The sequence below is a fragment of the Phoenix dactylifera genome, chromosome 1 (genome assembly GCF_009389715.1).
Source record: "Phoenix dactylifera cultivar Barhee BC4 chromosome 1, palm_55x_up_171113_PBpolish2nd_filt_p, whole genome shotgun sequence".
NCBI classification, from domain to species: Eukaryota; Viridiplantae; Streptophyta; class Magnoliopsida; order Arecales; family Arecaceae; genus Phoenix; species Phoenix dactylifera.
The window spans coordinates 26,128,995-26,151,603 of NC_052392.1; the positions used below are offsets into that span (position 1 = coordinate 26,128,995).

General features: G+C 39.1%; 2 protein-coding genes across 5 annotated transcripts in view; both read left to right on the forward strand.

The window, feature by feature from the left end:
* The first annotated feature begins 1,213 nt into the window (after positions 1-1,213).
* Positions 1,214-10,739, forward strand: LOC103713650 (ABC transporter B family member 21-like). Of its 4 annotated transcripts, none has more exons than XM_017844404.3 (13): positions 1,214-1,310; positions 1,909-2,342; positions 2,635-2,689; positions 2,785-2,960; positions 3,188-3,409; positions 3,510-3,748; positions 4,924-5,449; positions 5,692-5,965; positions 6,181-7,067; positions 7,452-7,718; positions 8,683-8,946; positions 9,708-10,001; positions 10,160-10,739. In XM_017844404.3, exons 2-13 carry the CDS (start codon positions 1,989-1,991, stop codon positions 10,511-10,513), a joined length of 3,912 nt encoding a protein of 1,303 aa, XP_017699893.2. In that variant the 5' UTR covers positions 1,214-1,310; positions 1,909-1,988; the 3' UTR covers positions 10,514-10,739. The 4 variants fall into 4 exon arrangements, with proteins under 4 accessions (XP_017699893.2, XP_038986599.1, XP_038986610.1 ...); XM_039130671.1 differs by lacking the exon at positions 1,214-1,310 and adding an exon at positions 1,327-1,475; XM_039130682.1 differs by lacking the exon at positions 1,214-1,310 and adding an exon at positions 1,328-1,455.
* A 5,373-nt stretch (positions 10,740-16,112) lies between these two features.
* Positions 16,113-22,609, forward strand: part of LOC120111510 (transcription factor 25-like) — a 17,810-nt gene continuing 11,313 nt past the window's right edge. The window contains exon 1 of the mRNA XM_039128653.1: positions 16,113-16,117. Within this exon, the coding sequence (XP_038984581.1) occupies positions 16,113-16,117 (5 nt within the window). The remainder of the gene's footprint in view (positions 16,118-22,609) is intronic.

Here is a 22,609-nt window from a genome sequence, read left to right on the forward strand (position 1 = left end):
AATTTTAAAGCAAAAATCCAATGTCACTTCATATCCTCATTTTTCTAACCCTCAAAATTTGAACCGCTGCCAAATTGGCACAGATCATATAATACGATACCCAATTTATTATCCTTGTTGAAGTAGTCTGTGAAACCCATAACAGGAACTCTTACATGATATGACATCAAATATCAATGTGTGCTTTCTTTTCAAGCTTTCATTTTATTATTGTGGTTGTCTTGTAGTAATAAGGGTTACAATTTTAGAGATTAAATTAAAAGGCTATTTTATCTTTAAAGAAAAAAAAAAAAAAAGGACAAAAAGAAGAAAGAGCTAAAATAGAAGTAGGGCATTCTTGGCTTATGGTGAAGATATGTATGGACATGTCTTCAATCCCATATTTATTGTGCATTAGGTAGATTTTATGTACTTATATAGATTCAGAAAACTCAAATAACACTTTTCTACTAACTTTTTTAGGTGATATCTTAGTTTGTTACAAAGGATATTAGAGCGAATCTAGCTCATGGTCCATGTGGACTATAGAATACTACAACATGGGTTCGCGGGCCAATTTGGGTTGATCATGTGACGAGAATGCTAAGACATAAAATAGAAGGAGTATGTGAAGATCCGTGTAATCATATTTTTAATCTTACATCAGCTATACACTGGATAGATTTTGGACACTGATACAGAATTAAAAAATCTAAATAATATTTTATGGCTAGTCTTTTTAGATGAGATTTTAGGTTTTTATATGTATGATGATAGAAATAGAGAAATGGAGGAGGCAAGCCATGGTTAGAGTGGAGGACTGGTTGAATGGGTGGGGATGGGATACTGTGGGCATGGTAAATCATGTGGGTTTTGGGGTAGATGTGGTTGAGTGGGTGGGGGATGGTGGTGTTCGGGACGGGCTGGTGCTGAAGCCCCCGACTAATTTACTGAGAAGGGCATTTATGAAATGTAAAAAATATATTGTTATAACATTATAAGCACGCGTGTATTGCAATGAAATCTTAAGTTTTTGTATCTAATTGAAATATACTAAAAGTTTTAGTGCGCAGGTACCTATTGCGAAAGGTTGAAGGGTTGTTGGTAGAAAAAGGAGGATAAAAAAGGGTGAATACGACAAAAGGATGCTACAATTTGACTTGAGGAGAAATTGGTCTTTCACCAACTTCATTCTTGCGTTCCCAAAGCTTGTGCCTATTCAAAGGTTTCGAAGACAGCGATTCATAATGACACGAGATTTATATATGTATAAATTTCAGACCCCCATGAGCTCTAGATCTGAAGTCAAGCCCCTATTTGGCCTGCAAATGGTGAGTTGTGACACTAAGCTGAGTTGCTGTACTTGCTATCTCCTCTCCTGCGGTGATGTTTGCTCCTCCTCCTGAAGTGGGGTGGTGAAAGTGTTGGGGTTCTTGGAGCCCCTCCTCCTCCTCTCTTCTCCCGCAGTTGATCTTTGTAAAGACCGTTTATGTTTGGCAAGTCTTAATGTATCAACTTGATTTCATATTGCCTGGTTTGCTTTTGTTCCCGTTGGTTTCCATCTCTGCGATTCTAAAGAAAAAAAAATTAATATATTTACAAGTTTTCTTGAACCATTTATGTTCTTGGAAAGCCGTAAACTCTCTATTGTGCCAGCCCTTTTTAAATAAGAGATCATGACTCTTGCTTTTAATCCATAAATTTAGATTCCAGATGCTGTCTTCTCTTCTTTGCTCTGCATTTGTTTGCTACTCCTCAATGTTACATAGAACAAATTTATCTATTTCCATTTTAAGTAGCACAAGCCTTCTTTTTCTGAACTTTAACATGGGTTATGTCCCAAGAAATTTGGTTCAAATTAGGGACTCACCCTTAGGTTGAAGGCTCTAACTTTGTCCCCCTAAAGCATTATTCTCTGTGTTGTGGCAGGTCATTCATTGATATTTGCTAGGTGGGGGATCTTTAGATACTGTGTACTCAAAGAGCTCTATTGAGTTCATAGACCAGAGATGGGGGCTGAAGGAGAAAAGATGAATATCGAACTTGCAGATGCTGTGAGGGCCAATGATATCGGATCCTGTAGCAATTCAGTAGTGGAAGTTCCTTCTGGAAAGCCTGCAAAGGTGCCGGATCGGCGTGACAGTGAGAAGAATGGGAAGCAGGACGACGGCAAGTATGCCGTTCCATTTTACAAGCTGTTCGCATTTGCAGACTCAACTGATATAATTCTGATGGTCTTGGGGACGGCAGGCGCGGTGGCAAATGGGCTCGCGCTGCCACTCATGACAGTTCTTTTTGGAGACTTGGTTGATTCTTTTGGAGGAGCTGCAGACGTCCATGATGTGGTTCATAGAGTTTCCAAGGTGTGCATGTTTCTCGTGTGGATGCTAGTTTTTTGAACAAGCAGTGATCATGCTCAAAATTTTTGGCATGAATCTGTTTTCACTCTCTTTTCGTCATTTGTTGATCAATTGTCATTTTGCTTGGTTTGCTTCACGATATCGAGAATTATGACAAGTATCTTATGTTAGTTCCGAAGTTTCTTTAACTAGTATGAGGACTGAAATTTCAACGGTTTATATGGATGGCAACTCTCTCTGTTTTCATTTGTTTTCTACTCAACAGAAAGTGATGAATGAGTCTAATCATGTTCAGGTAGCGCTTGAGTTTGTCTATCTGGCAATTGGGACAGGCGTAGCATCTTTCTTCCGTGAGTACCCTTTTGCTATTTGTAATACATAAGAGCTAAGTTTTCTTTCAAATTCTAAAGTTTATGAGACTCCAATGGCCTAATTTGTTTGTCAGAGGTGACTTGTTGGATGGCTACTGGGGAGAGACAAGCTGCACAAATACGGAATTTATACTTGAAAACCATATTACGTCAAGATATTGCATTCTTTGACAAGGAAACCAATACAGGAGAAGTTGTTGAGAGAATGTCGGGGGACACTGTCCTTATTCAAGATGCCATGGGTGAAAAGGTACTGGTACCATTTTGTGCATTTTAACTTGGCTTTTTGCTTTGCAAATTTATGCATTTCATAGTAAGGCTCATTTTGGAAAGTCAGTTCTTCTGAAGGTTTCTTGTGACTTCCAATCCTATGAGTCTTCTAGACAACTGAAATATTTTTGGTTTCCTAATGGATATCTTTTTCCGAGCAATGTCCTAATAGACCTCATTTTAAAGTATCTATTTGCACTTTTGCAGGTTGGTAAGTTCATTCAATTAACAGCGACATTCATTGGAGGTTTTGTGGTTGCATTTGTTCAAGGGTGGCTTCTCACCCTTGTTATGCTAGCAACAATTCCTCCACTTGTGGTTGCTGGGGGAGTCATGTCCACCGTTGTATCCAAGATGGCATCACGTGGACAGGCAGCTTATGCAGAAGCTGCAGTTGTCGTGGAACAGACCATTGGATCAATTAGAACAGTAAGTTCTACAAGTATTCTAGGACAGGAGGACTTTACCATTTTATTCTTGATATTTATACTTATTTCTTGTGGAAATCCAACTGAAGTTCTTTTCTTAGGTTGCTTCTTTTACTGGGGAAAAACATGCAGTGAACAAATACAGTGAGTCTCTAAAAAGTGCTTACAGTTCAGGTGTTCAAGAAGGTTTGGCTGCAGGACTAGGTCTTGGCACAGTCATGCTCTTCTTGTTCAGTGGGTATTCTTTGGGCATATGGTATGGATCAAAATTGATACTGGGCAAAGGTTACACAGGTGCTGATGTCATTAATGTGATATTTGCAGTCCTGACAGGCTCCTTGTAAGTTGCTATTTCTTTGCATATTTTACTGAAACAAGTTGGTGCAAGTAATTCCATCCAGTACATGGCAATTTCTCTGAAAAATAAAATGAAACGAACTGTCTTGACTAGCATGTTAGGAGGAAATGCAAGTTTAGTGTTCTCTTTCAATGAAAAACTTATTTTGCAAAATATTTTACCTGGATGTATCATCACATAAATGCTAGTTGCATTTGATTACAGTATTTTCTACTAGTTTCTGTAAAAGTCTGAATAAAATACAAAATATTAGAAATTATTTAATTGTACAAAGAAATACAACCAAACCCATGCATACACTTATATACACTGTAGAAACTTAATAGGACTTACTACATTTTGAGGATTCAAGAAACCAACCCTAAATAGTTGGGACAAAGTTTGATGGTTTTAGTTGTTTATCAACATGGAAATAAGTATAAGCAATTTTGGGTACTTGATGTGTCTCTACATATATATAGTGTCCATCTGGTCCTGATTTTCTTTCAAATCAATCTTAACTGTCGATGCCTGAAATTGCATCTTCTAGTGCCCCCTACTGTACTATCAACTTCTATAATTACAATCTCTGTAACACGGTTCTACAACTAGCTTAAAACCTGGTTCATATTTTTACTGAAAATTGTTAAAACTTCTTTCAGATTTCAGTACTTGCATGCCTAGCCACCCTATATACCATGCAAAATTGAATCGAATGAGAAAAACTTAAATTACAGATGGCCTGTTGCCATAAATATAGATATTATCTGCTGAAAGGAATTGAGATATGAAACATACAGATGGCTGTACACCTAGATGTTAGCAGTGACAAATATAAAGATATCTCTCGTGAACTATGATCTGCCATTCTGTATTCAGCTATGAAGTATAGATGTAGAATATTCTGACCACTTCTGTCATTGGACACATAAAACTCTGGCTAGTTTTTGATATACGACATATTCAGAAAGTAATTATACCAAACTTGATGGGATTGTACTTATTTTGTTCAACTATGTCAATGATATAATATCTTTTGCCACACCATCCATATTTACAACCTTGAAGAGCTAATAGCACCTAAAGCATTTCTTTATTTGTCTGGTAGTCAATAAGTATATTCAATTATTATTTATAGCTTTTCCTAATATTATGTACTTCTGATATGAATTTTCCAGCTCTTTAGGGCAGGCATCACCATGCATGACAGCATTTGCAGCAGGCCAAGCTGCAGCATATAAGATGTTTCAGACAATCAACAGAAAGCCAGAAATCGATGCTTATGATGCAAGAGGAAAGAAGCCTGATGACATTCAAGGAGACATAGAATTTAGAGATGTTCATTTCAGTTATCCTGCCAGACCAGATGAGCAAATTTTCCGCGGATTCTCTCTTTTTATAGAAAATGGAATGACTGTGGCCTTGGTTGGAGAGAGTGGAAGTGGAAAGTCCACTGTCATCAGTTTGGTAGAAAGATTCTATGACCCACAGGCTGGTGAAGTTCTCATTGATGGTATAAATATCAAGGAGTACCAGCTTAGGTGGCTTAGAGGCAAAATTGGACTTGTCAGTCAGGAACCCGTCCTGTTTGCTTCTAGCATTAGAGATAATATAGCCTATGGCAAAGATAATGCAACTATTGAAGAAATCAGAGCTGCAGCTGAACTAGCTAATGCTGCCAAGTTCATCGATAAAATGCCTCAGGTTTCATGTGTTTTGTGTTTCAAATATTTTTTTTTTAAATTTTAAATTTTGTTAGTCATCAGTCATCACTAAAACCGATCATTGTCATATACTAACTCTTTTCCTGTACTACTGAATGCTTGATAATTGTCAACAATATATAGGAAGTATACAAGAATCTGGGCATCTTGCTCTCAGATCTTTAATTTCATCAGTTGGATTAGTTCATGATCATCTGAAATGGCTATATCCAATATGTTCAGGGAATTGATACGATGGTTGGTGAGCACGGAACTCAGCTATCTGGTGGCCAGAAACAAAGAATTGCCATTGCAAGAGCAATTCTGAAAAATCCACGAATTTTACTTCTAGATGAAGCCACGAGTGCGCTGGATGCAGAGTCTGAACACATTGTGCAGGAGGCACTTGATAGAGTCATGACAAACCGAACTACAGTTGTAGTTGCTCACCGTTTGAGCACAGTAAGGAATGCTGACACAATAGCTGTCATACATCGAGGATCAATTGTTGAAAAAGGTAAGGATCAATTAGATGCTGCAACAGTTAAACCTCTACTTTGCCAGAGCACCAACTAAATTGGTTTACTCCATCTTGACCCTGTCAAGTTAAAAGATGATAAATTTTATTGCTTGGTTTTATGGTGAAACATTGATATGGAGTTCTATTTCTTTCAAAAAACTTGAGTTTACTTAACTATCATGATGAGCGAAGTTTAGTTTCTTTTTGACCAGGTTCACATTCAGAGCTGTTAAAAGATCCAGATGGAGCTTATTGCCAACTCATACGCTTGCAGGAAATGAACAAAGAATCAGATAATACAATGGGACCAGACCATGACAAATCTGATATCTGGGATTCAGGAAGGCGCTCTAGCAAAAAACTGTCCTTCACCCAATCGATTAGCCGGGGATCATCAAAAGAGCAAACTAGTCACCACTCATTCCAAATGACACTTGGTATGCCTGTAGGAACCGATATCCAAGCAAATACACCAGAGCGAACTGACATTCTAGACACTGAAGTGTCTGCTCAAGAACGAAAGGAAGTACCTCTTCGCCGCCTTGCATACCTTAACAAACCAGAGCTCCCAGTGTTTGTACTTGGTTCAATAGCTGCTGTTGTCAATGGAGTCATATTTCCGATATTCGCAATAATCTTATCCAATGTGATAAATAGCTTTTACCAGCCGCCACACAAGCTCAAGAAAGATTCCAATTTTTGGTCGTTAATGTTCCTCGTATTTGGCGTGGTGTCCTTATTTGCACTTCCAGCTAGATCATACTTCTTTGCTGTTGCTGGGTGCAAATTGATAAGAAGAATTAGATTGATGACATTTGAGAAGGTGGTTAACATGGAGATAGAATGGTTTGATGAACCTGAGAACTCGAGTGGAGCAATTGGGGCAAGATTATCGGCAGATGCAGCTACAGTTAGGAGTCTTGTGGGTGACGCACTTGCACTAATTGTTCAGAACACTGCCACTTTGGTTTCCGGTTTGCTGATAGCTTTCCTTGCCAATTGGCAACTATCTCTTATTATCTTGGCTCTGATACCTCTCATAGGTCTCAATGGATATATCCAGATGAAGTTTATAACGGGATTCAGTGCAGATGCAAAGGTTTGGCTATACAACTCTCTGAAAAGTTTGCTTCTTTCATAAGGAACTCTGTGAAATCTGCTATATCTAGCTTAGATTATTAAAATGCATATATACATTTTGATAAAATTAGATAGGTCACATGATAGTGCTACTTTGGTTATTCACAATTAAATTAACTCACGAAACATCAAATTTTGGTAAGATTAGTTAAGAATTTTAAAACATTGTTACTTTAAGATAGCATCTAAGAGAGCTTTTTGTAACAATTCAAATATCTTTGTTTATAGCTATAACTTTGAGTGGACATAGCTCTTTTCTTTTCTTTTCCTTTTTTTTTGCAGACTAAAGAGTTTGGTAGTGTCATCGATTTCTGATTATGTGGGAATTTAAAAATGTCTGCAGATGATGTACGAGGAAGCAAGTCAAGTTGCTAATGATGCAGTCGGAAGTATAAGAACAGTTGCTTCATTTTCGGCGGAGGAAAAGGTCATCGAACTGTACAAGGCAAAATGTGAAGGCCCTATGAGAACCGGAATAAGGCAAGGGATAATCAGTGGAATTGGTTTTGGAGTCTCCTTCTTTATGTTGTTTTGTGTGTATGCAACTAGCTTTTATGCTGGAGCTCGGCTTGTGGAGGATGGGAAGACAACTTTTGGAGAAGTTTTTAAAGTATGTACCGTTTTCTTCCTAAAACATTATCAGATTCTATTGTCCTTTAAAAAGTATATGATTTTCTTCTAAAACAAAATAAATATTTTTTGGGCAGTTGCTTTTTATAAAGTTTTAGATTTGTTCTTGCCATATTTGTCCTGGAAAGCATATATCATACATACAAGTGGCAATGATTAGTAAAAATAAAAATAACATAATATTTTCATTCCAATTTGAAGATGTGACAGCTGATAATTATGCCTTTTTTCTTACATCTTGTGGTTTGATTTGAAAGAAGAAAATGAATAGAAGAAACTTTTTCTCCTTTCCTTTGACATTAGCAAGTTTCAAAACAAAGCTACAATGAGCAGGATACCCTTTTATTCATACTGATAATAATGGAGACCAGTAAGCTAAATAGACTATAGAAGATCACCAATTAACATGGAATTTGGCGGCCTCTCTTATTGAAGACTGGACCCAGAAACAAAATAAAATAAAGGGCAAGAGCAATGCGGTAATGCGCCTAATGACCATCGAGATCATTTTAAAAGTTAAACATAAAATGATGCCTGGAGAAGCATTAGGGACATCTAAAGCATCAAAAACAGAGCCAAGATTTGCATCTTTCAACAACAAAGAGATGCAAGAATACTGTTCATTAGAAGCATACGATGTTGCCTCAGATGCTGTTCACAGCTTTTCCTTGTAGAAGCTTTTGAACTCTAAACTATTGTGAAGACCATGCTTCTCATACTAATAAGATTAAACTTTATGTCACTATCTCAAGTGACAACTTTTCATGCTTAAAACAACTCATTGAACTTTGATATAATTGCATGTATTTTTTCTATTGCTTTTTTTCATTTTTCTTATCTAATTTGTGGTAATGGGAGGAGCCCATCATCCAATTCTTTAACATCAGGAGAACAGCTGTATTTTCTATTTTTGCCAATCTCAATCGTCTTTCTTCTGGCTGCAGGTTTTCTTTGCTCTTGCTATGGCAGCTGTTGGAATATCTCAGTCAAGCTCCATTGCACCAGATTCTTCCAAAGCCAGATCTGCTACTGCTTCTGTGTTTGCTATTCTTGATCGGAAGCCTAAGATAGATCCAAGTGATGCTTCTGGGATGTCCTTAGAAACAGTGAAGGGCAACATTGAGTTTCAGCATGTCAGTTTCAGGTACCCTACAAGGCCAGATGTCCAGATCTTCCAAGACTTGTGTTTGGCTATCCGTGCTGGAAAGGTAACGGTTCTGATGTCAAACAATTCACATCTATGGTTATATTTTTACATATTGAACTTCTATATTTGAGCAAGTTGACAAGTGGAATAAACTAAACTCAATACACACACACACAAAAAAAAAAAACAACTCATTTCCGTTGTATTATATGCCGCAACTTTTACACTTTTTTAAGTTTAACAAGCAACCTGAACAATTAACCTGTCAGGTCGTGTATAAACAATTTAACCATCAAGCTACAATTTCTGCCGAGTTTGATTTAGAAGGCTTTGTGCAAAGGTTCAGGATATATTAACAACTATCCATCAAGCTACAATTTCTGCTGAAATGGGTGCCAAATTTCTGCCCATGCCAAATTTAGTCTAAACTACAAACGAGAGATCTGTTATGACCCATAAGGCCAGTTGTTGGTTAGAGATATCAACTGTACTGGTGACAGTTTAAAGCTTATTCAACGAGGGAGTAATGCTTAAAATCCAAAAGAGTGCAAGACTGAAGACTTTAGATGAAGGTGGGGTGGGGGAGGAAGAAGATAACTTTTGATTTGTTCATCGCCAATGCAAAACAGTCCAAAAAGCCAAATGGTAAACATTCCCTCCTATAATTTATAAAATACAAAACAAATATATGTTATTTTGTGTTTCATGAAAAAATTCAAGGAATTTTTTCTCTGTTTAATATACCTAATAAACTTTGAAGATTTATTATTTAAACTTACAAGTTTCACTTCCAAAATCTAACAAGCTTCGTTGAACTTTTAGACTGTTGCAATTGTTGGGGAGAGTGGCTGTGGAAAATCAACTGCCATATCATTGTTGCAAAGATTTTATGACCCTGATATGGGTCAGATATTGCTAGATGGAATTGAAATACAAAGGTTCCAGCTGAGGTGGTTGAGGCAGCAGATGGGTCTGGTGAGTCAAGAGCCATCTCTGTTCAATGATACAATCCGAGCTAATATTGCTTATGGAAAGGAAGGGCGAGCCACTGAAGCTGAGATCGTAGCTGCTGCAGACCTAGCAAATGCCCACAAGTTCATCAGTGGTTTGCAGAAGGTTGGATGCTACCATATAACTAGTATTATTTCTTAAAATAATACCAGCTGATTATATTTCTCCATAAATGTCGCTTTTTTACTGTAGTTGAAATACATGCCCATCAAAAAAATGAGTTTTATTAACTCCTGGTTCTCTCAATGAAAACTAAACTGCAGGGTTATGACACATTAGTTGGAGAGCGAGGTATCCAGTTATCTGGTGGGCAGAAACAGCGTGTAGCGATTGCACGCGCCATAGTGAAGGATCCCAAAATTTTGTTGCTAGATGAGGCAACTAGTGCGCTTGATGCTGAATCTGAACGAATTGTTCAAGATGCTTTGGATCGAGTCATGGTCAATCGAACCACGATCGTTATAGCCCATCGATTGTCCACAATAAGAGGTGCTGATATGATTGCTGTTGTCAAACATGGAGCGATCATAGAAAAAGGAAGGCATGAAATGCTGATTAATATCAAGGATGGGGCTTACGCCTCCTTGGTAGCACTTCACTCAAGAGCCTCTTCATAGCATATGGCACTTCGCGCAGTCCATGTTTTCCCCTATTTGCATTTTTGTCGATGAGAATCCCAAGTGTCATTTTTTTTCATTATCCCTCTAATGCAACTCTATTTATACAATCCTTTAGAATATAACCATGTTAGCCTCAGTGTAGATTTTAGTTAAACAAAAATTTGTATACGGCATGAAATGCTTGTTATTCTAATTATAATTCATCTTTTCCTATTTGCAGTTATATGGGTGTAAAACTAAACACAGGTTACTCATGAGTTTGTAAACAGTCAAAATTAAAAGTGCTGAATTATCAATATTAAGTAGTTAAGTAGGAAAAAGTTAGCCAACATACTGGCACTGTGTGATTTAAGCATGTTTGCACATCCAGAAACAATAGAAACAGATGTGAGGCTCCACATACTACAACAGAAACAGATGTATTATGCTATTCTAATCTACAGTGTAAGCATTGTAGTTCCATGATGTACAGTGGGATCTTCCTCTCTGGGGAAAAGATGTACGGTGGATTCTTCTGCATCTTTGTAAACGTGCATATGGAGCTTTTACCTGAACCCTGTTTAGGGTTACTGGAGGTCAAAGTGCATCGGGTTCATTTCGGTGGGCTTGACATCCCTTTAGGATAGTTGTTGGTTAGGTAGATGTGAGGAAAAAGCAGTGCTTTATTAATAGTGTGGGTCTCGGTCTAAGGATTTCCTAACTCCTTCTCGGGTAGTTTCTAATGTTTGGCACTTTCCATACTTCGTGGGTGCAACATCAACAAATTCGCTCATGATCAAGTTACAACCTAAGATCTATGACCATATTATGTTAACTGTTCGTATTTTGTTCATTCCATCGGTATGCTCCCAGGTACCTGTAATTGTGATCTGTTTGCCAGAATTTCTGCTTTGTTATTCCCATCATCCGGTAACCACAAGATGATCCCAATCTCCTTTTCTTGTAAGTTGTACTTTTTAGGCTGGAGCACTAACTGAAATTCTCTGCATTTCAACTTGGCTCCACCAGTACTTTTTTTTGTTCATTCTTGATCTCCGCTACTATGATCAGGCTTTATCGTGTATTAGGCCAGATTAAAGGCTTCTATGTATGAGGTAATACTAGCGGAGGTGTTTTTTTTTTGTGTGGTTGCACTGAAAATTTCATGGCCCAGATCACAGTTAGGGCATGTTTAACTGTGCCTTCAACTAGTTTCAATTCCAATGCTATGTATGGTAGCTCAACAACCATATCAAAGTTTGGAAACACCTTTAAAAAGGCACAGGGGGATAGGCTTCCTATGCACAAGCGCACTAATAGTACTAGTTACTCCTTGAAGGCTCTCTTTCCAAATCATAGTCTCAAGTTTATTGTGTTAAAGATATGGTTGCTTGCCAAATAATACTAAAGAATAACAGTACAACTTTGCTGCATTAAAGGGATGGTTGCTTGCCAAATGGTACTAAAGAAATCAGTTTGATCTGACCCACCAACAAATCATTACCAATGTTGCTTTCCAAGCAGTATTGTTGTTTCCCATCCATGACTAAGCTCTCTCTCCTTGCAATTAGAAACGACCGCATGCTAGCAGGCATGGCTGAGGAGCCAAGAGATGCTAAAGTGTGAAAAGGAAATGAGGCCAAGTTTAGAATTCAAGGCCTGAGGCCTGAAACAAGGTTGCCAAGACTATCAGCTTGATTTTTGAAAGAGGTCCATACCAACCTTTATTTTTTTTATTTTATTATTTATATAGATTTTTACCATTTTTATTACATTTGCACTAAAATCATGGTTTCGGATGTTACCCGGGAAAATGAGTGGAAGGCAACTCTAAGGATCTCTCTACTGTATAATGCAAACGCTTGGGGGTGCATCTCCATTCCCTGATGTTGCCAGTACTGCCCAAGGGACTCATCAATTATCTATAAAGAAGTGGAGGCAGAGGATTATGAAAATTTTACCGTAGGACGACGGGATTCAAACAAATGGTCCACATGAACATAGACAATATCTAGTGCAAGTGATTTAATAGTTTGGCTTCAAGCCAATACCAGGCTATGCTGCAAATGGACTAAAACAGAGGCATGCTGAGTTACAAGCTGAGGAAATTGGGAGAAAGCTAGAACTTTTACAATACCACTTCCAGGTTAAATACCAACCTCATGGCTGGTATCAAGGCTTTTTGTACTGGTGCTGGTACTTGTATTGGTCGGGCGCCGGTACAATATAGTATCAGTTCGGGTTCGGTATCGTACTGAGATTTGGTATGGCTAGATGTACAGGTTTCAAACTGGCACACAAATTTTTTTTAAATTTTTTTTGATGGTTATGATGTTTTATGAAGTTGTTGAGTGATTTGAACATTAATTTGATTTTTTTTTGAGGCGTTTCGATGTTCTTTAATATGTCATTTTTATTTTACATGCTTCTTGTTTATAAAATGACCATAATTTCAATGGTAAATATAATTAAAGTATATAAATTATTATATTCATAAAAAATATTAAAATATGGAGTATAAAATCAATTTAAATACATACTGACATTTATAGTCTCGTAGAATGGTGATGTCTCTCTTAGATGTTGGGGTCATCTTCGTATGCAGGAGGCTCAACCCAGTGCTCTATTCACATAAACCCCCGCTTTTGTACGCTCATTGGGACGCCATAAGATACGCGGCTAAGATAGTCCCTATACATGATGTGGGTGACAGTGTCGCTCTAAAAAGAGTCATCTACCTGATACTGCAACTATAGAGCAACCCATCTGAATATGCCGTTAGCAAATTCCGACCTGTAAGATACTCCAAGCTTTGTAGGATAATATATACTAGAGGAAGATATGTTTGAAGTACCATATCCATGAGGGAAAGCTAGCCTGTGGGTAATAGGATCTTGTGCAGAATTCTGAACCTAATACATCGAGGATCCTACCCCATGTACTATATCATCTGCGGTAGCCTCGTACCCACTATGACCTTGAGGATCCTATTTTCTATATGTAATCGTATTCTTGCGGTCTCTCGATCATGCACTATGGTCCCTATCCCATATGGTGTAAGCAAATTGGGACTCTCTAGTAAATTGAAGACTACCCTAGGGCTAAGAGTCATACATGGTGGTCTGTTATCCTCTCTAGTCACTAAATGCATCATTATTGCTACTGCCATATGATGATCTATGCACCCAATCATGTAAGGGCTCCCTGGTGTCTGAATCTAACTCCTCCGCTCTCACCAATGGTGCCTTGCCTTTGCCTTTCTTAGCAGCTACTTTCTTTCTTATCAGGCCTCAATCAATTTAGCTTTGCTGGGAGGATCGACCATGCCCTCTTGACTAATTGGATCGGGTATCATGGTGGCCTCGTTCATGGGGACATCAGAGCTGATCATCCACCCATCTAGTCTAACATTTTTATTTGCAATTTATTTTATTTCTGGGCTTGTTTGCATTTTATTGTTGTACGGCTTTATTGGTGTTATTTTAGGGCTTTATTAGGAATTATTTTTGTGTAAGGGGTTTATGTTAATTGTTCTTGTTTGGGCCCTATATATAGGGGTCTCTCATCATGATTAAGGTTTCAATGAAGTGAATAAGGATTTCTTTCCCCACGTCTCCTCTCTTCTCTCTTTTTCCCCTCCTTCTTCTCTTCCGCCCCTTCTTTCCTTCAAGCACCACAGGCCACATCTTCTCCTTTCTTCTTTCCCCCTTCCTCTCTTCTTCTTCTCCTTTCTGCCTTCCCTCTCTCTCCTGTTTCCTTTCCTTCTTCTTCTTCTTCTTTCCCCCTTCCTGTCTTCTTCTTCTCCTTTCTTCCTTTCCCTCTCTCCTGTTTTCTCTGATCTATCGCCACAGCAGCCTTACTCGTCTAAGTTCTGCATCAACATCAGCCTCTCCCGTGACGGGTGCTGCATCAGCATGCCAACTAGAAAAGCAAATTAGAGATTTCTCCCTCTTTTTCTCTGACTTCCACTTTAGAAAACATGATTACCCTATTCTATTTCTCTTCTCCACCTTTAGCCGCACACCGGCTGTGATCTTAAGTGCCACCACCTACCACCTGATGTTAGTCCTATGGCCACCACCTACAAGCACCTCAGGCCACATCTCTCTCTAATTTTCAGTCAAATACCCATACTTTTCCTTGTGTATTTCCTATTTTGATACCTATTTTGGCCCTCTATGTTCAGTCCTCCTCTGCTAGCCATCGATTTGATTCTGCCATCCATCGTGGTTGCTGATCTAGACTTTCGACCATCATCGTCACACATCTGAAATACTTTTTCTCTCTTTAGCCTTTTTCTTTGTTCTCAGACCTCCTTTTTCTCTCTAGATGGTGGGTGATCTCAAAAGGTCTCTCTCTCTCTTGCAACCTACATTATTCTCGGTAAAGGATCTCGATCCCTAGTCGACATGCAGTGTGACAACCCTCACCTTGGTGTTTGTTGGGCATTGTTAAACCACGTCATTAATTCTTGGTTTGTTGTTTATATCATGGTTTGTTTCTTATTCTAAATATTTACCGGTTGGATTAACCAAAGCAGACCGACCTCGGTCCTCAGACATTGTCACCTAGTCGACCTTGTGCCCTAACCTTTGTCAGCCATCCATGAAACCCATGATTAACAACCCTGGATCTATTACTCTTACCTTGATTAGATACTTCATTTGATGAATCTGACCATTCTGACCGATTCGAGCTACTCATCAGCATCACTTTGTCGTCTTCATCCTTCTTTTATACAAATATTCTTTCATGGCCGGCCTTGATTTGTGTGGAGTGCAATCATCCAAATAAGAAGTCTAGCAAAGAGTTTTATGTTCTGGAGGCTAATTTGGAGTGTGGATTAGTAAACACTACTTGCGTTTGTCACTAATAGAGGTAAGTAACCTAACACTTCATAGTATTTTTCTGTCAAAATTTGTTAGAAGAAATGATGTTGTGAAAGTTACAATTAGTTTATTAAAATTATTTTATGATCTTCGTTTTTTTTTTGATAAAATGAGTCAAGTATGTTATTATTACTATTCTAATTGTTTTGTTTTTGAAGGTAAAACAAGAATATAGTATGTATTTAGTATTTTTGTGAATAAGTTATTTTTGAACACCTGATTAGTTTGAGTATTGGATTTGACAAGTTGTGTTAGAAGTATGCCCTAGAAGCCAATATGGCAGACACATTGTATTAATTCTAGGACATAACAATTGTACTTGATTATTTTATTCATCAATAAAATTGGGTCTTCTTTTCATTCATGTTATTATGTGTCCATGAATCGTCTTAGGAATTAATGAGATAATAACATAGATTCTCAAGAGTTGAGAATTTAAGACATGTGTCATTAGGTACTTCCTGAACTGCTCCTGATCGAAGGATCATCACGAAGGACGGTGATCGATCCGATAAGATTAGTACACAGATCACTTTTCTTGATGGACGAGTCTTAAGTCCACAGTGTGGCGACACTGGGGTGATTGTGCAAGTGCTTATTAGAGAATAAGGGTACTGAGCGTGACCAAAGTAAGAAGTCACTTGGATGTCTATCCACTCGTCAGTGACTTACTTGATGCTGCAGTTGTATGACTAGTACTTAGACCTGCGTTGCCTCAGCTAATCACGATGAGGTTGCTGTAGTTTGACGAGCACATAAATATTAGCCCTAAGGGTCATTGTGGTGTAGATTGGCTGCAGTAGGTTCACTATCGGATTAGAGCTGCATCTAGATGGGATCTATCAACCTTGATAGATTAGGAGAGATCCTATATGATTTATGAGACTAAGTTTGAAAGATCTTGGCCAGGGCAGTTCTGGAAAAGGAGTTTTTCAATCTCGAACTTGAGTCAAATAAATCCGACATAAGACAGACGATGGGGTTTGACGAGTTATCCATAACCTCCGTCATGTCGGAATCCATGATAGAGGTACTGTATCATACGCTAACTGCACCTAGAGGTTCATCCCTTCCATTCTGCTGGGTTGTCACTATATGCTGCTAGGTGTCACTAGTGGATTGCGAGACTCGAAGATATTCACTTGGTGATCAGTGAACCCTAAGAGTAGAGTTGAAATCGTTTCAACTCATAGAAAGGAGTTTCGATGATATTATGATAGAGATCATAATATATCTTACTACCAGTCAGAATAGAACCTACGGGGTCACACACATTTGAGGTGTTGATCGTTCCGAAGGTTGGATTACGATTTGGAATCGAAATTAAAATTGATTGTCAATTTGATTAACAATTGGTTTAACCCGCTAAGAGTTAGTAAGTTAAAGAAGAAGGAATTGCAATTGGATTGCAATTTAATTGATTTAATTGGACCTAATTAAATTAGGCTTAACCTTATTGGATAAGGATGGGAAGGCCTAATTAATTAGAACTCCTTATTAGATAAGGAACTTGATTCATGAAGTCCAATTCAAGTTCTAATTAGATTAGGATTCATATAAATCAATTTGGAGGACATATTGGGTTCTAATTGGATTAGAATTCAATTGGTCAGGTGGGACCATATAAATCCTAATTTGATTAGGAGACCCACGCATGGAAGGAAGGGAGGGAACCCTCCCTCCATGCATGTGGAGCAAAGAAGGAAAGAAGGAGGGGCGTCCGCCCCTCCTCCTTCTCACACGCACAAAGAAAGGAGGGGAGTCCGCCCCTCCTTTCCTCTAATGGCCCCACGCCATGTGGAGGGGCAGATGCCCCTCCTCCTCCTTCTGCTTCATGCGGATTGCCACATGGCATATGCACATCCCTTGGATTCTCTTCAAACTCTTTTAAGTAAGGGTTGCGATTGAATTAAGTAAGGGGTGTTGCAGATTTTGGAGGGATGAATCAAGGAGTGATTGATCTCTGAAATTATTCCTTATTTGTATGGGCATGAGATGCCTATTTAAAGGGCCCTAGTGTGAAGCATAAAGGAATGGAAGCCCTCTGCTGCCGCGACCCTCCCCCTCCTTCTTCCCTTTGGCGTGAGCAAGAGAGAAAGAATAAGAGCCGTCGTCTTTTTCTTCCTCCCCTTCGATGTTCGTCGTCTTCCTTCTTCTTTGTTGCCCAAGGTGACAACCCAAGAGGGGGGGTGAATTGGGTTTTCTAAAAATTATGTTCCCTAATTTTTACTTTGAATAGAATGCAGCGGAATGATAAGATGTTATTTACTTAAGCTCTAGGCAATTACAAGTAAAGCAGTGGAAAATTAAGCTAGAGCAATTATACTATGGCTTTAGGGTGCAATTGATCTAAAATTAACTTATAGTTGTATGATCAATTTTAATCTATGTGTATGGTAAGAATAGAGTGGAAGCTAAGCAAATTCTAAACAATCACTTGTAACTCTATAGAAAACAAAGCTAGAGATATTACACAATCAAGTATGAATGTAAGGCATGAAATACAAGAGATAAGGCATCACAAACACAAAGATGTATAGTAGTTCGGTGCACCCCAGCACCTACATCCACTCCCTAAGACTTCTTGAGAATTTCACTATAATCCCTCAGATTACAGTCGGTTGTTTTACAAGCTCACAACCCAACTTGTTGTTTTGCGAGATCACAACGAACTCGGTCGGTTTTCACCGGATCACCGACTAGAACCAACCGATTGTTTTTACGGGCTCACAATCCAACCCAGTTGGTTTTCCCAAAGGCTCACCAACCACAACCTTACAACGATTGTTTTCCGGGATTCACAATCAACCCAGTTGGTTTTTCCAAAGGCTCACCAACCACAACCTTACAACGTTGGTTTTTCCTTTGGCTCACCAACAAACCTTAACCCCTTGATTCAATCCCTTGATTGAATCAAGTTACAAGATATTAGAACAAGAATTTAAAACAAATACAAGCTTCTTAAACAAGCAAATATAGCAATGTAAACAAGTAGAGTAAAGAGAAGAAGCCTTCAAACAAATTTGTAGATGAAGGAACTCGGCTTCTTCTTTACTTGACCCTCTTCTGATTTGGCACGAGGTAGAAGATCACTAAGGCAGCACACAGTTGAAGAGGAAGCTTTGGAATTCACTTGGATGCTCTTCTTCTCTCTATTTTGCTTTGAATGGCCCTTTTGTGCTTTTGGGAGATTTTTCTTTGAGATCTCTTTCTATGTGTTCTCTCCCACTTCCATCCCTTCTTTCCTAGCTCTCCTCTTGATTTTATAGCTTTAGAGGGAGTGGAAACAAAAATCTAGCCGTTAGAGACAAAAATAGAGCCGTTGGAATCAAGAAAAAACTAGCCGTTATGCCTCCCAGCGTGCTGGAGTCGACTCGGCTGAAGTAGGAGTCGACTCGGCTGAAACAGGAGTCACTTGTGAATAGTAGTTTGTCGGCACTGTAGCTGGGAGTCGACTCCGCACTGTAGCGCTGAAGTAGGAGTCGACTTGAGCACTGTAGCGCTGAAAATCAACTTTCTGTCTTTTTGTTTGTTCTCAGTCGGAGTCGACTCGTAGAGTATCGGAGTCGACTCGAGCACTGTTTCTTGAAACTCTAGAGTGCCAGAGTCGACTCTAAACTTCCAGGAGTCGACTTGAGGACTATTTTTTTGAATTTTTCTTTGAATTTGCTCCTCCAACTTGAATCCTTTGATCTTGAAACTTGGGCCAATGAAGTGTAGCTTTCTTCCAACTCTTCTTGAGAGCTTTTGAGGCCTTCTTGTATTTATCCAACTTGCTATGTTCCTTGCAAAATAAATTATTTTTCTTCTTGCAACACACCACATTAGTATTTATACTTCAAGGTTTTGTGATCATCAAAATCAATCTTTAACTCAATCTTTGGGTCATCAGTCTTCCCCTTTTTGATGATGACAAAACTTGGAGTATATGCAATATAGAATATATTGTGTTCTAGAAGTAATGCATAGCTAAGTTGCATGAAGTAGATTTAACATATACTTTATGATAATGCTTTAGAATTTAATCAACTTAACATAATCAACACATAAAGCATTATGAGCATATACTTAGATATTTCTCCCCCTTTTTGACAACATCAAAAAGATAGTGAAACATTAAGCACAAAGATAAGAATACTCAAATATTTCTTATTGTACTCTGATTTGCATGTCAAATTATTGTAAGGATATGAATCATATAACTCAAGGCAATAATGTTGAAAAAAGATTAATGAGCATAGACCAGAGCCAATTAAGATAATTTCAGAGCAGAACATATCGAATGTGATTCCAAAAATAGTTTTCAAATCAAGTGTAGGTAGAATCTTTCTTAAGTTAATTCAAGAAGTACCACAAATGATATTCAAAGAAAGCACGAATGAAAATCTAACCCTGTGGAGTGATTGATTAAAACTCCATTTGATTTTGATGAGCTCAAAGCAATTGAGTATATCTTGTGATTACTAATGAATTCAATTGAGTGTTTCAGTGAAAATCCTGTCCAAGTGTTTCTAGACTTGGTTCATAGTATTTTGGATAAGTTAAGAAGTCTACATGAACCAATGTCTGAGACTCGAGTCGACTCCCGAGTATCACGAGTCGACTCCAAGCGTATCAAGTTCACTGGCACGAGCTCGAGTCGACTCCAGATTAGTACGAGTCGACTCCGACTGAGAACAGAAAGAAGAACAGAAAGCTTCATCTCAGAAGCTGTCAACGAGTCGACTCCTGAAGTGCGCGAGTCGACTCCAATGTTCACCGAGTCGACTCCAGGGAAGTAAGAGTCGACTCCAAGCAGTCACAGGCAAAAAAGTCAGAGAACGATTTTCGGACTCTGAGATTCGAGTCGACTCTTGCAGTACACGAGTCGACTCCGAGACTGAGCGACCATCAACAGACAGAAGACCATGTTACTGCCTCTGAGATTCGAGTCGACTCACAGACAGCTCGAGTCGACTCCAAGACAAGCTTCACGTCAAAGGCAGAAGACCAACTTTTGGAAACTGAGAGCCGAGTCGACTCCAAGGAGGTTCGAGTCGACTCCAAGACTGGATGAGCCAAACGACAGAGAATCGAGAGTTCGGGCTCTGAGATTCGAGTCGACTCCCAGGACAGTCGAGTCGACTCGAGTGGACAAAATTCAAATTTGGATCCACGGACTTCAGTGGATGAGCCGACTCCAAAAATTGCCAGGTCAACTCCAGAAGTTGGGCGAGTCGACTCCAGGTCAAGACGAGTCGACTCCCAGTCAAGACGGCAACTTTAATTCAAAGTTGGAACAGTTGCCGAGTCGACTCCGGAAAAGCGTGAGTCGACTCCTGCTACAGCCGAGTCGACTCCTGATCGCGCGAGTCGACTCCAACACACCAACGGTCATATTGTCAGGCTGCGCAGAGTGTGCAGAACGGCCAGAAAAAGCAGAGTAACGGCTAGTTTCCGTGGGGGTTGGCTTAAATAGCCACAGAGGACTGTAGCAAGGTAGAGAACAGATATTCCACTCCAAGCATTCAAGTTTTCAAGCTCTCCAAGTGCTCTTAAACGAAAAAGGGGAGATCTGCATTTACTGCTCCAACAACTTCTTCCCAACAATCAAAGCTTCCTCCTCCTGCATTCAAGTCGACCACTCTTTCAAGAGGAGACCGGAGTTCCAGAAGCCATACCTCTTCACCAGCTTAAAAGCGTTTGAGGGCTTCTAACTTCTTTACGATTATATTGTCTTAAATCTGCTTTTTGAGAAGCTATTTTCTGTTTTCTCCTATCTCTTGTATTTACTTGATTCAATCGGGGGATTGAATCAAGGGGTTTAAGGTTGGTTGGTGAGCCAAGTTAAAACCAACGTGTGTAAGGGTTTGATTGTGAGCCCGGGAAAACAATCGGGGTTGGTTCTAGTCGGTGAGCCTGGGAAAACCGACCGAGTTCGTTGTGAGCTCGTAAAACAACAAGTTTGGTTGTGAGCTTGCAAAACAACCGGCTGTAATCCAAGGGGTTATAGTGAAATTCCCCAAGTGAGACTTGGGAAGTGGACGTAGGAGCAAGGGTTAGCTCCGAACCACTATAAAACTTTGTGTTTGTAGTGCATTGTCTCTCATCTTCTTCCCCGCACATTACTCACAGCACTAGGCTTTAATTAAATAACTTGCTATAGTTTTTAATTAATCATCCACAAAGTTTTAATTAGCCAAATTATATTAAAAACCCAATTCACCCCCCCCTCTTGGGTTGTCTATCTGGGCAATAAGTGGTATCAGAGCCAAAAACTCTTCCACTCAAGAGTTAAAAGATCAAAATGACAACCCCATTTGGATCTTCTCACATTGAGGGTCAGTCCACCCAAAGACCCCCTTTCTTCAATGGATCTGACTACTCATACTGGAAGGCTAGGATGAGAATATTCATCCAAGCCCAAGACTATGAGATGTGGTCCATTGTAGTAAATGGGCCATACATCCCATCCATATACGTAGATGGTGTTAAGGTACCTAAACTAGAAATGGACTGGGATGAAACATGACATGAGGAAGGCACAATTAAACTCTAAAGCTATGAATGTGTTTTATTGTGCCTTAGACCGTAATGAATTCAATAGGGTCTCTACTTGCAATTCTGCAAAAGAGATTTGGGACAGACTTGAAGTGACCCATGAGGGCACGAATCAAGTGAAAGAGTCCAAATAAATATTTTGGTTCATAAATATGAACTATTTAAAATGGACTCTAACGAAACAATACATGCATGTTCACTAGGTTTACTGATATTGTCAATGGCCTAAAAAGCCTTGGCAAGAACTATACTAACAGTGAAACTTGTCAGGAAAATCCTTCGGTGTTCTACCAAGGTCGTGGGAAGCTAAAGTGACGGCAATCCAAGAAGCTAAAGACTTGAACAAGCTTCCACTTGAAGAGCTCCTTGGATCCCTTATGACGCCATGAGCTTACCATGAAACAACACAACGAGGAAGAGTCCTCCCATAAGAAAAAGGTAATAGCTTTAAAATCTACTTCTTCTAACAAGGACTTGTCTTGCAGCAGCAGCAGTGAAGAAGAAGACGATGAGGAAGATGGTGGTGAGGCTCTTCTTGTGCGCAAGTTCAAGAAATTCATCAACCACAAGAAGTCCTATCATCAAAGGAGAGGCCCCTCAAATTCCTACCGCAAGGACAAAGGTAAGGAAAGGGAAAGTGAGGGGATCGGCTGCTATGAGTGCAAAAAGCCGGGACACATCCGAG